General features: G+C 49.7%; 5 protein-coding genes across 5 annotated transcripts; 4 read left to right on the forward strand and 1 right to left on the reverse strand.

Annotated features, from left to right (window-relative positions):
• Positions 1 to 132: 132 nt before the first annotated feature.
• EDB91DRAFT_1242184 (C2 domain-containing protein) lies at positions 133 to 5,510 on the forward strand (the record flags this gene model as incomplete). The annotated part of the gene is made up of 17 exons (XM_041322164.1): positions 133 to 714; positions 775 to 1,464; positions 1,517 to 1,782; positions 1,833 to 2,113; positions 2,161 to 2,629; positions 2,683 to 2,710; positions 2,764 to 2,830; positions 2,879 to 2,917; positions 2,982 to 3,073; positions 3,122 to 3,620; positions 3,673 to 3,944; positions 3,993 to 4,107; positions 4,159 to 4,221; positions 4,271 to 4,383; positions 4,437 to 5,077; positions 5,129 to 5,240; positions 5,292 to 5,510. 17 exons carry the CDS (start codon positions 133 to 135, stop codon positions 5,508 to 5,510), a joined length of 4,548 nt encoding a protein of 1,515 aa, XP_041183681.1.
• A 162-nt stretch (positions 5,511 to 5,672) lies between these two features.
• Positions 5,673 to 6,649, reverse strand: EDB91DRAFT_1233763 (S-adenosyl-L-methionine-dependent methyltransferase; the record flags this gene model as incomplete). The annotated part of the gene is made up of 7 exons (XM_041321138.1): positions 5,673 to 5,759; positions 5,807 to 5,911; positions 5,960 to 6,169; positions 6,225 to 6,292; positions 6,344 to 6,402; positions 6,449 to 6,533; positions 6,583 to 6,649. 7 exons carry the CDS (start codon positions 6,647 to 6,649, stop codon positions 5,673 to 5,675), a joined length of 681 nt encoding a protein of 226 aa, XP_041183682.1.
• Positions 6,650 to 6,754: 105 nt separating this feature from the next.
• On the forward strand, positions 6,755 to 10,218 carry EDB91DRAFT_1214191 (kinesin-domain-containing protein). The gene is made up of 10 exons (XM_041320791.1): positions 6,755 to 7,084; positions 7,133 to 7,540; positions 7,594 to 8,163; positions 8,217 to 8,363; positions 8,418 to 8,573; positions 8,629 to 8,878; positions 8,929 to 9,035; positions 9,091 to 9,213; positions 9,263 to 9,388; positions 9,443 to 10,218. Exons 1-10 carry the CDS (start codon positions 6,797 to 6,799, stop codon positions 10,187 to 10,189), a joined length of 2,922 nt encoding a protein of 973 aa, XP_041183683.1. The 5' UTR covers positions 6,755 to 6,796; the 3' UTR covers positions 10,190 to 10,218.
• Positions 10,219 to 10,431: 213 nt separating this feature from the next.
• EDB91DRAFT_1042598 (uncharacterized protein) lies at positions 10,432 to 12,008 on the forward strand (the record flags this gene model as incomplete). The annotated part of the gene is made up of 2 exons (XM_041313008.1): positions 10,432 to 10,587; positions 10,635 to 12,008. Coding segments are annotated over 2 exons (1,530 nt in total), but the record flags the coding sequence as incomplete, so codon positions are not given.
• A 913-nt stretch (positions 12,009 to 12,921) lies between these two features.
• Positions 12,922 to 14,586, forward strand: EDB91DRAFT_1042483 (Spc7 kinetochore protein-domain-containing protein; the record flags this gene model as incomplete). Its single annotated transcript, XM_041312996.1, has 6 exons — positions 12,922 to 13,329; positions 13,381 to 13,556; positions 13,608 to 13,789; positions 13,842 to 14,104; positions 14,159 to 14,421; positions 14,475 to 14,586. Coding segments are annotated over 6 exons (1,404 nt in total), but the record flags the coding sequence as incomplete, so codon positions are not given.
• Positions 14,587 to 14,700: the final 114 nt, after the last annotated feature.

Here is a 14,700-nt window from a genome sequence, read left to right on the forward strand (position 1 = left end):
TGTTCCTTACATCTTGCTCCTTAACACACTACTTAGTCTATCCTACTACCCTATTAGCTCTCTCCTCTGAGCTGACTCAATTGATCCTATCTTTTCTTTCTCTTCTCTTCCTTATCTTTCCACCCTTTGGACATGGCGACGAACGCACCTTCCAATGGTAGTGTACAACATGCTCAGGAAAAGGCTGAAACTCATCTTCACAACATCATCAAACATGATGTATCCCAAGGTGCCATTGTTCACTCCTTTGACCCAAACGCTTCTCCCCAGCAGAAGGCTGCTGCTGCGGGGAAGCAGAGTGACCGACTGAAAAGTATCATTGTCCAGCAGGACGGAAGTGCGCAAGGCGAAAAGGGTACGCTTTTCTCTCTGCTACGTCTCCCCAACGTAACGTTTATATCAGACTCATCTATTGATGCCACTGGAGGAGGCACCCTTCCTACCATCACAGTGGAAGACGCGGACAACGCGACCAAGGAAGAACAGGAGAAAGCGGGCAGTGCCACTCCTTCTGCACCTACAGTACCTGGCGAATATCCCTCTGGTGTCACTCCAGCGATTCCGGATTGGTATAAAGTTGGCTGGCGTGCTGTCGCAAATATTGATGCACCTCCGCTTGAAGAAGGCGAGGAGAAAGATAAACACATACTTCAGCTTTTCTTGTCTGAGCAATATTATGGCCAGTGGTACCACAATGCTGCTCTTATCTTCTTTGTAAGTCTGGCACTCATGGCTTGGTCATCGCAGTACGCTCATTTACGTGACGTTGTATAGGCTGTATTCGCCTCTCACTTCTTGACCCGATTCAATTTCGGCTGGGGATGGCTGATCATCTTGCTGTCCATCTGCAGCACCTACTACATGACTTCAATGACTCGTGTCCGCCGGTGTGCCCGCGATGACATTCAGCGGGAATTGGTCAAGACACGCCTTGCGTCCGAGCACGAATCCGCTGAGTGGATGAACAATTTCTTGGACCGTTTCTGGCTCATTTACGAGCCTGTTCTCTCTGCTACGGTCGTCGCCTCTGTTGATCAGATCTTGAGTACCACCACTCCTGCCTTTTTGGACTCCTTGCGCCTCACAACCTTCACCCTTGGGACGAAGGCTCCCCATATAGACAAAGTCAGGACATTTCCAAGGACTCCTGACGATATTGTCATGATGGATTGGGGAATTTCCTTCACTCCTAGTGATACATCGGACATGACTCCCCGTCAAGCAGCGCAAAAAGTAAACCCCAAAATTGTACTATCTGTTCGCGTGGGCAAAGGTCTTGCCACAGCCTCTATGCCCGTCCTTCTCGAGAACATCTCCTTCAGCGGTTTGATGAGGATTAGGCTGAAGTTGATGGCGAATTTCCCTCATGTGCAGATCGTGGATATCAGCTTCCTTGAAAAGCCTGTTATCGACTACGTGCTTAAACCGGTGGGTGGCGAGTCGCTTGGATTTGACATAGCCCACGTAAGTAGCGGTACGCTGCAGCATCGTTGACTCGAGCTCACCTTATTATCAGATTCCTGGTCTACAGACTTTCATTCGGGATATGGTTCACGGCACGCTCGGTCCCATGATGTACGACCCGAATGTGTTCACTCTCAATCTTGAACAACTTCTTTCGGGTGCACCCCTTGATGCAGCTATCGGCGTTGTTCAAGTCACTATCGAGGCCGCTCGCGGACTCAAGGCCAACAAGATTGGTGGAGGCTCTCCTGATCCCTACGTCAGCATCAGCATTAATAACCGCGGGGAACTTGCGAGAACCAAGCATAAGCAGAGCACGTTAGCACTTTTCATGTTTTAACTTTCCTCGGCCTCACGCATACCTCCAGATACAACCCAACGTGGTTGGAGACAAAGTTTATTCTGGTAAACTCCCTTCAAGAGTCGTTGGTGCTTAGTCTCCTTGACTACAACGATCATCGCAAGGACACTCCTCTTGGCGCTGCCACCTTCGAGCTGCAGAAGCTACTAGAGGACGCAACACAGGAAGGTTTGGAACTACCCGTGTTAAAAGATGGAAAGGATAAAGGAATGGTTCGTTTCGACGTCAACTACTTCCCCGTTTTGAGGCCTCAATCCGTCGACGGCAAAGAAATTCTACCTCGAACAAGTGCGTTCGCGATTCGTCTACTAGTCAAGACTTATCATCCTTCGTAGATGTTGGAATTGTCCGCTTGACTATACATCAGGCTAAGGAACTCGATGCTACGAAATCACTTTCTGGCGATCTGAACCCCTTAGTCAAGGTCTTCCTTGGGAATAGCACTTCCCACACGCATAAATCTCAGATCATGAAGCACACGAACAATCCTATTTGGGAATCACCGACTGAGTTTATTTGCGCAGACAAGGCGTCTTCAGTCATCACTATCAAGGTGATCGACGAGCGAGACTTCCTTAGAGATCCTGTGGTCGGCTACATGTCTGTCCGACTGGTCGATCTTCTCCAGACGGACCCCACTCTTGTCAGGCAATGGTGGCCCCTGAATGGCTGCAAGAGCGGTAAGATCAGGCTCAGTTGCGAATGGAAGCCGCTACAAATGGCTGGCGCCCTGAGCGGCGCGGATGTGTATGTGCCTCCGATAGGTGTCGTTAGACTTTGGTTGCAGAAGGCGATTGATGTCAAGTAAGTTTCCTTCGGGGACTATGAGACAGCAGGTTTGACTGATCGATTCTTAGGAACGTGGAAGCGACTTTGGGCGGCAAAGTGATGCACATCTGTTGTTTTAGAAGGATTCAACTAACGACAGTCCGTTCCAGAGTGATCCTTATGTTCGAATATTGGTCAACAACGTCACTCTTGGGAGGACCGAAGTCATCAACAACAGTGCGTAGCAAACAATCGTGACTGAGCCGTAATCACCTTGTACTGCAGATCTGAATCCCGAGTGGGATCAGATAATCTATATCCCGGGTAGGTAGTTGCATGTCTTGCTGCTTTTCCTTACTCATCTGTGTCGTTAAGTTCATTCCTTGAGAGAGGCAAGTTTCTCAACCCCTCTTCGAATCTAGGCTAATTTGTGATCAGTCGATGTTCATGGAAGTTATGGATTACCAGCATTTAACCAAGGTTTGTCACTATCAATCGATTCACACGTCTTTCTGACTAGGATCGCAGGATCGCTCCCTTGGGTCGGTGGAATTGCATGTCAGTGATCTCGCACGCGAGTCACCAGCTGATCCACAGTACCGCTACGAATCAACCGGCGCTAAGGATATTGCTGAGCCCATTAAGATCGACAACAACTCGTACAAAGGGCACCTGCACTACAGAGCTGAATTTGTACCAGCTTTGAATTTGAAGCATGTGCATTTTGACGCAAGCGAGAACGAGATCCAGATCGCCGCCCATAAAGCCCAGCGCATTCATGATAAGGGTAGTTCAAGCAGCATCGGCAGTTCCTCAAGCGAAGAAGAGGAGCGATATGTCACCGTCAATGGTCCAATGACTGGGGCAGGGACGCATGGCCCACCCCAATCTGTGCGAGCCGATGGGGGTGAGGATGCAAAACCGGACGACGAAGCTCCATCACCGACGGACAAAGATTCTGCAAAAAAAGGCAAAGATTCTGCAAAAGAAGGCATCGAGCTCAGCAAGGAAGAGTTGTTTAAGCATCGTGAGTGACCTACGCCCATCAGGCCCATAGTCGTGCTCATTTGCGTATTAAGAGTCGGGTGTCATCATCTTTAACGTGATAGGTGGTCATTTGCAGAAGAAAGCTCGTCTTGATGTGCTCTTGGATGACGCGTATTGGCCTGCTTTCAGCACCTTGAAATCACAAGGTACTAATGCTCAGTGGTCGCACGTGGGTGAAGGCTTCCTTAAAGAGCTCGACTTTGGTCGTGTCTGGCTGCGCTTGAATGAGAGCAGTGATCTTGACAAGGATGACATTATAGCAGAATGGAAGGGTGATGCCAAGGCTTTCTTAGATGCCACCCTGGTGAGCCGTCTGCTCTTGATGTAGATGTAGTTACTTGATATTTTGCAGGATCGTCGGTCGTCATTCACACTCACAGATGCGGATGGCCGCTCGTCCACGGTTGAGATTGAAGCCCGCTATGTGCCTGTCCCAGTGAAGCTCTTGCCTAGAGAGAGTATTAACAGTAAGCATCGGTGAAGTACGCGGTGCATCATTTATACCTCCTTTGTTACAGACCAAGGCATGCTCCGAGTTGACCTTCTGTCTGGAAAGGACCTTCGCGCTGCCGACAGGACAGGTAAGCTATACCGCGTGCACATTGTGCTCGCGCTAACACATTTTTCTAGGCAAATCTGATCCGTTCGCCGTCTTCACTCTCAATGGCACGAAGGTGTTCACATCTCAAACCAAGAAGAAAACTCTCAACCCTGATTGGTCAGAAGATTGCATAGTTAATGTGGTATGCTCATCTGCCATTCATCGAGAATTTTCTTTCGCTAAACTGCATATTAGCCATCTCGAGAGGCAGCTGACTTTTCCGTCGAAGTTTTTGATTGGAATCAACTCGAGCAATCCAAGAGTCTTGGGCGTGGTACCATCAACCTGCGTGATCTTGAACCCTTCGTGGCCTCGGAACAGATGATCGAGCTCTCCTCAGAAAAGCACGGTGCAAAAGGACAGGTCGCAATTCGATTGCTCTTCCAACCGGAGATAATTGCCAAGAGCCGGAAGGCGACCTCGACCTTCTCTAGTGCGGGCCGCGCCATGACCCAGATTGGATCGTTGCCCTTCGGTGCTGGCAAGGGCGTCGTCCGTGGCATTGGTAATGTCTTCAAAAGGGACTTTGGGGGTAGTCATGAAAAGTTAGATGCCCTCCACGCTGAGCCAGAGATTGCCGCCGGTCAAGCATCGCAGCCGATAGGAGAGCAGACCGCAGGCGATGACACCACCTCTCATACTACCGCCACTAGTTTCCCCTCCTTGAGTCGTACTCCTTCAGCTTCGGGCCCACCATCAGAGCCTGGAACACTCAGAGTAACGATGATAAGTGCCAAAGATGTATCTATGGCGGAGGCGAAACCGTACGCAGTTATACGTGTCGGTGACAAGGAGTTCAAAACAAAGCATGGTAACAAGACATCATCACCAGAATGGTAAGACATTCCTCCCTGATTTATGGCCTCGCCTCTCATCTTTAACGCTAGGAACGAGTCTTTCAATTTCGCTGCCAGCGCACACACGCCAAAATTGCACCTCTGGATTCATGATCATAAGACGCTCGGAAAAGACAAGCAGTTAGCTCAGGGCGAGGTTGATGTACGTTGACATGTTTGGCTGTGGTATGATCTTCCTGAGAGACTTAATTAGATCTGGCGGCACATACAAGTTGGCCGGTCGACGGCTGCTGAGGTTACCGTCGAGCTTCAAGGTGGCGGGCAAGCCCGCATCCGTCTCGAATTTGATGCAGAGAATAATCCACTAGCGCGAGATGCGTCCTTGGCTTCCCCTGATCGTTCACAGCTGCAGGCGTCGCCATCGAGGTTCAGCATCAGGGGTCTTAGACCAGGATCGCATGAGGACAGTTGATTTATGGCGATTTATGGCGTACGCAACTCGCGATATCCCGCTTGGGTCCGGCATCATATTTAATTCCCGATCTATGGACTGCTAGTTTTATGATGCAAACTCACTGGTACCCTTTTCAAAGGTTTCATGACGTCTGATCATAATGCGTATGTAATTGAACTACTATCCACTGCAGGAATCAGGTAGGGGGATCCGTCCGAATCGAATAATTATTAAAAACTCTTTCCCCGCCCGTCGTTCGATAACAATCTAAAATCCGTAAGCGTATACTCACCTACAGGACAAGATAAGTTTACCTGACTGGTTAAACCAAAGTCTTCCAACATCCTGGACCGGATGCTTGGGACATCGTTTTGTTTCAAAGCAACCAAATAAAATCTACCTCGCGGTGATAGCAGACACTGAGAGGCATGGTTAATAGCGCTCCAGAGCACTAGGAAAGATGGTACCTCAACGTCTTGTAAGAAACGATTGGTAGTTTCCATTCCATCAGTTCCCCCTGCCCAGGACCCTGTAATATCAGCACTCCTCTGAGCACTCGATGCTTCATTTGTATCTGTCGGTACGTAAGGGGGGTTGAATAGCAGGACATCGACTGCGTGGTGCAATCTCGATAAGAAGGGTCGTGCTAGCGAGCACGTTACTGGATCCAGGATTATCTACTATGTAGTTGTCATTAGTGCAGTCAAAGCGTCGACGAGACTCAGGTTGTACCTTGTTCTGTTTCCCTGTTGCGAGGGTACAACGGGTGGCGTGATGATTTATGTCGGTGCAGAGGTAAACTAGTATATTGCCAATGAATTCCGCTCTGAGAATGATGAATGCGAACTCACGAGAAGGAGGTCGTCCCAGTATCGTTCCAAGAAATGCTGACACGCATCCTGATCCAGACCTGAAATACAGTCAGTAGTTTATAGCATGTAGAAGGTAAGTCTCACCCGACTTCGAGACAAATCAGAGGACGTTCCTTCCTGAGCTCTTCAGCCTCTTGTTCGAGGGCGTCCAGGAGTAAGAATGTGTCCTCTACTAGATAGCTTAGAGACTACAGTACAGTGTATATCTATGTATGCACCTGCTGGATCGTACACTTGCTGGAGGTCATGCCCAGTCAAATGAGAAAGATCTGGCGTCGGTATCATGAAGGCGGAGAGGACAATCGAAAGGATCACGTGGTGCGACGCGTCGTTGGCGCGCGTGTGGCACATCTGATTATTTATGTGTCAAAACTTCAACCCATTCCGCAACTTCGCAGAGGCCGTACTGAGCAGTGGTAAAATCGCAACAAAATGGCCACAAGATCAAAGATTGGTGCAACAACGACGAGGGCGTCGACCCGAACAAAGACACCAGTTCCACCTCCCAGCCCTCCACCAGGGGTCAAGGCGATTCGAGCAAGAGTTCCAAGCAAAACTACTACACAAACTGAGGTATCAAAAGCACGAACGACTGGTCGAAAACCTCTTATCAATCGAGCTAATTCACCTGATGCCAAGCTTCCTGCTGTCAAGAAGGTGACCGATACTAGGCAAGCACGGGCAGATCACGCATCAACTGCAGAGCGCGAACCCGTGATGGTAGATCATGAATACTGGTTTTTCTTCGTGTACTGAGACATTCTTTAGGCCTATTTGCGCATCCGCCCCCACCTTGGGGATGACGAACCCATGTCTATGCCATATCTTACCCCCTTGTCCGACACGTCTGTACGAATGACAGATCCCAGCCATGATGGTGCGGGCAGCTCCAGACCGCACCTTCGTGTCTCAACCGTTGCACCTTCATCAATCTACAAATTCTCACATGTTTTCCTGCCAGAAACACAGCAGGCGGAGTTCTTCGCAAAAACCACGCTTCCCCTTGTGCGCGATCTCCTGGATGGACAGAATGGCCTATTGTTTGCATATGGGGTTACAAATTCGGGCAAGACGTATACAATCCAAGGAGGCAATGGTCTAGATTCTGCAGGTATCCTACCGCGAACACTTGACGTGATTTTCAACAGCGTGGAAGGACTGCACAGCGATGGTCGAGTGAGTAATGATCAATAGACATAACCTCATGACTTTTCATGAAGTATTGTTAGTTCAGGCCCATCAGGCTGTATGGCGTAGAAGAAGCTAATCCTTCTGAGTTCCTGCCCCCCATGGACATCGATGTGCCAACTGATGAGCCACGACTCGCAGAAGTCCTTGCGGAACATCTCTCGAACACGGATGATATCGATACTGATCCAACAACAATAAAGCTCGACCGCAACTACGAGTACTCTATCTGGCTGTCTTACGCGGAAGTATACAATGAGAAGGTTTACGATCTTCTTGCGGAGGTGACAGAAGATACGTCGCGGTCACAGATCCCTCGCTCAAATGCCAACGCACAAGCTGCCCATCCGCTCTTGCTGACGCGTAAAGCTCTCACTGTTAAACCTTCACCTGCCTCTGACGCATTAGACGAGACTGGGCCGGGAAGCGCGGGGAAGTACATTGCAGGACTGAGATATTTCCGGGTAACTAGTGCTGCACAAGCAAAGGCACTTGTAAAGCTAGGACAACTGCACAGACGTGTATTCGGCACGCTGGCTAACAGCCAAAGTAGCCGGAGCCATGGTATGGTCACTGTCAAGGTCCTAAGAGGACACCGGGGTGACAGGGATGTAAGTACAGTACGGATCTCGGACACATAGTTTTGTTCATATAATTTTCGCAGGACCCAAGCTCTCTGCAGATATCGCGGTTGACCCTCGTGGATCTAGCAGGATCGGAGCGAACCAAACATACGCAGACAACTGGCGATCGTCTAAAGGAGGCCGGAAACATCAATAAGTCTCTCATGGTCCTTGGCCAATGCATGGAGGTAGGATGACTACTCTTTTGGTTAGTAAGTATATGCACATTTCATCTTCGGTAGGTCATGCGCTCCAACCAAAAGCGTCTCGCACAAAGCCTCGCAAATCCTGGGCGGACAGACACTCGTGATGTTAAGAGGGCATTGGCGGTTGTGCCATTCAGGCACAGCAAACTCACGGAGGTACTAATGGATTACTTTGTTGGCGACGGTCGAGTCGTAAGTCATCGATTCGGAACATTTTGCAAGCAGTTCATGCAGAGCTTAATGATAGGTGATGATCGTCAACATCAACCCTTACGATACGGGTTTTGAAGAGAACTCTCATGTAATGAAATTCTCTGCACTTGCGAGGGAAGTTTCAACGACCGTGAACAACGCACCCGTACCCCGCGTGCAGACCAATCCGGGCAAGCGTAGTACAGTCAACTCAGCTCCGCCCAGGGCGGTGACCAGGAAGGTAACAATATCAAGCCTTCTCCCTAATAAGAAGGTCAGCGAAGCACACCTTGAGGTTCTAGAAGGTGCGTCATTACATTCCAAAGCGCATCCTCCATCAATTCGCTCCATACAGAGGATGAGGAGGCGAGGGAAGATGGCGAGAGTGACGAGGAAGATGATGAACCCATCAATCCGCTAGTGGATGCCCTGTTTGATGAGATCGAAGACTTGCGTCTGCGGGTACGGTTCCATTATCAATAGTGACCGTATCTGTTCAACAATCCGTCGTTCGCAGCTTTACGAGGCAGAGATGCGATGCGTAATCGTCGAAGCGGAGACCCGCGAAGACGTTATGAAGGAGATGGAAGAAAGAATGCGCGAAATCGAGAAGACTTACAACCAGAGGCTTATGAGCGAGGTAAAGTCTAGACCTCAACGATAACACATCAACTTACAGCGCTTGTCAGGTTGAGCGCAATGAGCGCAAAATGGATGCCAAGATCGATATGCTACACCAAGCTGGACTGATTGGTTCCCCTCAAAAGCGTCGAGATATAGCGGAGAGCGAGGAGTCGGGCGAAATTGAAGATGAGGTTAGTTCAATCAGAACAAACGCCGTTGTTAATTCGGAATTGACTCTGGTTTAGGACGTAGAATCCATTGAAGATGATAATGTGGCGTCCGATTCAGAAGCAAGCCGATCTTCTTCGCCTCTTGACGGCAAGGGGAAGCCCTTAGAACGGTTAGAGCTTACCTCCAACCAAATAATGCGCACCGATCAGGAGGGGGCTGATGCGAGTGCTCCAAGCGAAATCGAGGAGATGACAGAGGAGGAAGAGAGCGTGGAGGACGATCCGATCAGTGAAGATGACGAGTCCGACGATTACGCCCCTCCAGCTACGGCCAAGCCTAGGCCGTTTAAAGGCGCCGTCAAGCCTTTGGCAAAAGGGAAAGCAGGGAGTTCAGCACCCCAAGCTAGTCGTCGATCGACTCGCACTGTGTCTTTGTTGGAGAAACAGATCAAAGATCTTTCTCTCTTAGAGGATGACACAGGTGGCGCTGATGACTCTATCACGATTCTACCCAATCGAAAGGCACGGGCAGCTTACGGCGGTCCTGATGTTGTATTCGTGCCAGGGAAAGGCGACATTGACACTACGAAGAAAAAGAAGAGGTGGGATCTGTGCTACGGATTTGAGAAAAGACTGACTCCTCATACAAGGCAACTGGGTAAGAAGGCTGTAGTGACCGAGGAAGAACTGGAACAAGTAGTTGGAGCCGTGGAGAAAAATGCGCAAAAGGGTGGAGGAAGCAAGAATATCAGGACGGATAACGCGTTTAAGTTGATGATCGATGATCTACTGATTTCTTCAAGCGTGATCTGTATACACTAAAGTATGAAATGATACTGTATCTGGGCATCTAAGCTCAGATGCCTAAGTATGTAGCTCGACGGCTCCAGGCTCAAGAACAATCGCGAAGAGATAATATCATGTGATGAAACGCGTCTACTCTGTATCACGTGAGCGTGTTCAGTACAATAGGTTGTTCCACATATCGTTTGGTGTCCCGGGCTCATTCACGATAACGATAACATTTCTTGGTTGATCTTGGCTTGTACCTACGTAACTTGGATATGTCCACTAATGGCGCTCGAGGGTCACCCAACAGACGCAAATCTATCGCGGTAGCCAACCAGAATCGACCTCTTCATCCAGGCAAGAAGCGGCGAGCACATTCAATTGCACCTGGCGACAAGATCAATCTTGCTTCGAAAGCGCGTCGCTCACTGGTAAGTCATATTATTGACTGCCATTCGTATTCCTTACAGTCCGAAAGGCTCCCCGGAAAAGTATCCTCAAAGCAGCAGTCAATATCCAGGAGGATGATGATGCCACACAATCCATGGATCTTACCCATGTTCACGAAAACACGCGAAAATCTCTTGCACGGCGCGTCAGCTTCGCAGACCGGGCACATGTTCGGCTATTTGAAACACAGGAACAGAATACGAATAGCACTGCTTCCCCGCAGTCCTCGCCTATGCAGGATGCAGTCGAACGAGGCCCTACGGATGAGAATGCGTATCCTGGGGCAAGTAACTTCCGTCGTCGAAGTTCAATTCGATCCATCGCTTTCAGTGACGGTGCAGGAGAGGAATCCATGGATATGGACTCCGATGATACAGCTTTTGGGCCAGCTGCATATCTACGGGCTCAAAATGAGGAGACAGGTGTTGACGATGACTTTGCGGATGATGACTTAAACTTTGATGACGACGACGACGACATGGAAGTCACTGAAGCCATCCAGGCCAATATCCAAAAGCGACGCTCCTTAGCACTTGCACCCTCTCGTCAACCCCTTGCAAATGTAACCTCGCCACCAAAGAATCATGACGAGGGCAGTCAGCAGCAGACTCCTGCCGATCAGTCATATACTGAAGAAGACTCCCGCCAATCTCAGTCATTCGTGTCTGAAGGCGACGTCTCTCAGCCAATGGAGTTCACAGTTCCCCTCATCCGTCCACCTGTCCCGCCAAGTGAAGCTTGGCTTGCTCTTCGATCAATAACCCACTCTGGTGATACGCCATATGTCCCCTCATCCGATGAAGAGGACGAACATGGGGGACAAGACATGGAGATTACCGACGCTCTCACGAGGCTCCAAGCAGCTCGCGAATCTCTCGGGTTCGGAAATGAAATAGATGTCGAAGAATCTGAACAACAGCAGAACCACAGTTTCACCAGCTCCGAAGATAGCTTTGCACATGATGATGTCGAGAACGACGGCAACCAGACTATCAACGTCACTCAGCTTATGCGTCGGGTGAGTCTTGGTACTGGTACCGGGGATTGGAATTCTACTATGGAGATCACGTCCACGTATGACAGTCAGGAGGAGCCAAGTGGGGACCAGCCTGACGCCGAAGGCTCGGCCCTTTCGTCCTCTTCAACAAAACCAACATCTGAGGCTCATGGGAGTGTCTCTCAGGCCGAACCACAGGAATATGTTCATGAGGAGCCAGTAGCTAGACCAGCCGTGTTCAAACCAGCCCTACCATCTGCAGAGATCATAAATGCATTGCCACCCGCTCCTGTTCCACGACCTGCCACGGTTCCCAAGCCATCCTCATTTTCCTTCACACCTCGCGGACAACTTCCAGTGTCACCAGTCCGCCCTCGTCCTCCTTCACCTACTAAATCCGTATCGCCGAGCAAAGCCAAATTTTCCGCAGCTTTTGCCCCTCCTGTTGCTCGCCCCTCGCCTAAAAAGAGGGCCCAGAGCGTCGTTGATGACTCAGAATCAGAAGACCGACCCAGTCCCGCCAAAAAACTAGCTGGCCCGGTAAAACTGACTGCTCCATCGAATGAATTCTCCAAGGGGCAATCCACGCAGTTCAGCAGAATGCCTGCAAGACTCTCCCCAAGCAAGAAGGTGCCGTTCCAAGTACATGCAAAGTCGGTTTCTGGCCCGACTAAACGTCCATCTATTGGATTCCGCCGTCCTTCAGGATATTTTGCCCAGAGGAAAAGCATGGGTGGAGCAGCGCCCGTTGCTTCTCCTGTATCGGCCTCCCCAGCCAAGAGAGCGGTCGTAGTTATGGGCAGGAAGAGCATTTCCTTTGCAGGCGGTGGCGTAGAGCCATGGACTAGGTTTGATGTTACTGGAGAGACGGCGGAGAACTTAGAGTCACAGGAGGTGGTGAGAGCTGAGACTAGCGCGGCACCGCCGCACGACTCTCCACCCGGAGAGTCTCCTGTTCGCGAGATAGGGAAGGCTTCGCTGCTTGTTGACCGGCTCAGGAAATCGCCCGCGCGAGAGTCCCCTGCACTTCCTTCCCTTCGAACTCACAGTCCTTCACGTAATTCGCCGCGACCACCAACACCAATACGCGCGTCCCCCCGACCACCGAGCCCTGGACAAGAACCAGAACCAGAACCTGACTATGAGGGGATGGAGATAACTTCAGACTTAACGCCATCAGCTACTATCCCCGAGGAGATTTCCAACCCCACTGAGCAATGGCGCGGAGATATTGCTGAAGGAGATTTCCCTCTTGAAGATGGCCCACAAATTTCCATAGATCAATTCTTTGAAATGACCGGGATACGATTCATGGACTGAAATTGCTGCCCCTCGTCGCTCTACCGTGCACCCGTCTGCCCTTCGTCCTTCCAGGCGGCAGTCCACGGAAAGTGAGATCCCTCTATCTGAATATGTGATCGCAATGGCGGTCGACGTGCCACAGCTGGAGTTATACACACACGTCAGTAAAGATCTGCAGGTCTGGATCGAGCGAATTAAAGGCATCTACAAAGAAGCAGAAGAGGAGGCTCTCAAAATGACTCCTGAGTTATTCCAAGAATTTGTGTTGGCGGACGAAGAAGGCCAGAATGAGCTCCTTCATCAGCTCAAGCTCATCAAGGTCAACAAGCATGCACAAGCCAAGTCAGAATGGTACGACTGGAAGATGCAGTGGGTTGAGCAACTGTACGAGAAGGCGGATCAAGGGTTTCGAGACCTTGAGGCGGTATGACTAGTATCCCTTCCAGTTTCTTTGTGTTGACGTTTATGATGACAGGATGCCAAAGTTCTGGAAAATATCATCCGTCAAACCCAGGAAGTTGTACCTGCTCTCAACGAAGAGTATGAGAATCTTCTCCGCGAGCTGGAGCAAGAACAGGCCGACGTCGCCGAACTCGAGAACTGCGACCAAGATTATCTCAATGAGCTGAAAACGACCATTCAAGAACAAAGGTGAATATTCTCAATTCTGATGGTCCTGGTTGACTGAGCGGATCCTTGTAGTGTGGCGCTCGAAGCCTTCCGAGCAGACGTCGACGAGGGTAAAGCCAAGCTGGATCGTCTACAGGAAAAACTGGAGGAAATTGAAGCTCAGAAGCTTGAAACCAGTAATGCTATACAGGTGGCTGAGCGGCAAGTTCAGGTGCAGAAGAACAGCACGCATGCCGAAGTGTTCAGATTGAAAGGTAGCAAATCGGTGTCTTCAAAGATCCAATACAATGCTGACGTGGTGGCTAGACGAGCTGGAAGCCCTCCAGAATCTTCACATGCTTCAAGTCACAAAAGTCCTGCCAGAGCTCTTTGAATTCAGATATGCATCGTCTTACGACGTTTCTGTCCCATGCGAGAGCTTTTGCCCAGTTGTCAAGGAAGTTACGATCAAGCGAGTCCAGAGTGCGAAGCTCAAGTACAAGGATGCATTCCCCGCTCTTAGCCCTTTGATACTAAAGACGGCGAGCTCGCTCATTACGAGATCCAAAGGAGGTCTCAGCATTCGACAGGTAGGAATTTTTCGGGGTATCAAGCAAACTCATACTGAAATCAAACAATTTTAGATCATTGAACGTCTAGGAGACTATTGGTCTGCTTGTTCTCAACTACTAGCCCAGTTAAAGTTGGTCGCAATCAAGTACCCAGTCGCCATCGCTCACAGAGCCGACGACGAATCCGGGTTCACTGCCACTGTAACAGTCATGTTCCCCAGCAAGAAGGCGAAGGCCTTAATATCTTTCATATTTGACACTCGGACGTTCTCTTCTTGGCCTATATCAATACAATCCATCCAATGCGACGTCAAAGTTGCATACGGCCCTATTCAGTGAGTGAATTGTTTATGTCTCAAAGGCTGTTGATGTTGATTATCGTGTATAGACGGGATATTCTTCATGAAGCCATCCTCGGCAGATTAAAACAGGCTACCGTAGCAGATAATTACGGTTGCCTCCTGGATGCTTGTACAGTCGCTTTGGACTGCTATGCATAACCTCGTCTTTTGGTTGGTTTAGCCCCTGCTGGTCAGATTATATCGCCCTATGTTTAATGTATCTTATGGTACTTGGTTCGCGTGTATCACCCAAATCTATACATAATATGTATC

Source organism: Suillus paluster (genome assembly GCF_016628075.1).
Source record: "Suillus paluster strain FC165 chromosome Unknown EDB91scaffold_2, whole genome shotgun sequence".
NCBI classification, from domain to species: domain Eukaryota; kingdom Fungi; phylum Basidiomycota; class Agaricomycetes; order Boletales; family Suillaceae; genus Suillus; species Suillus paluster.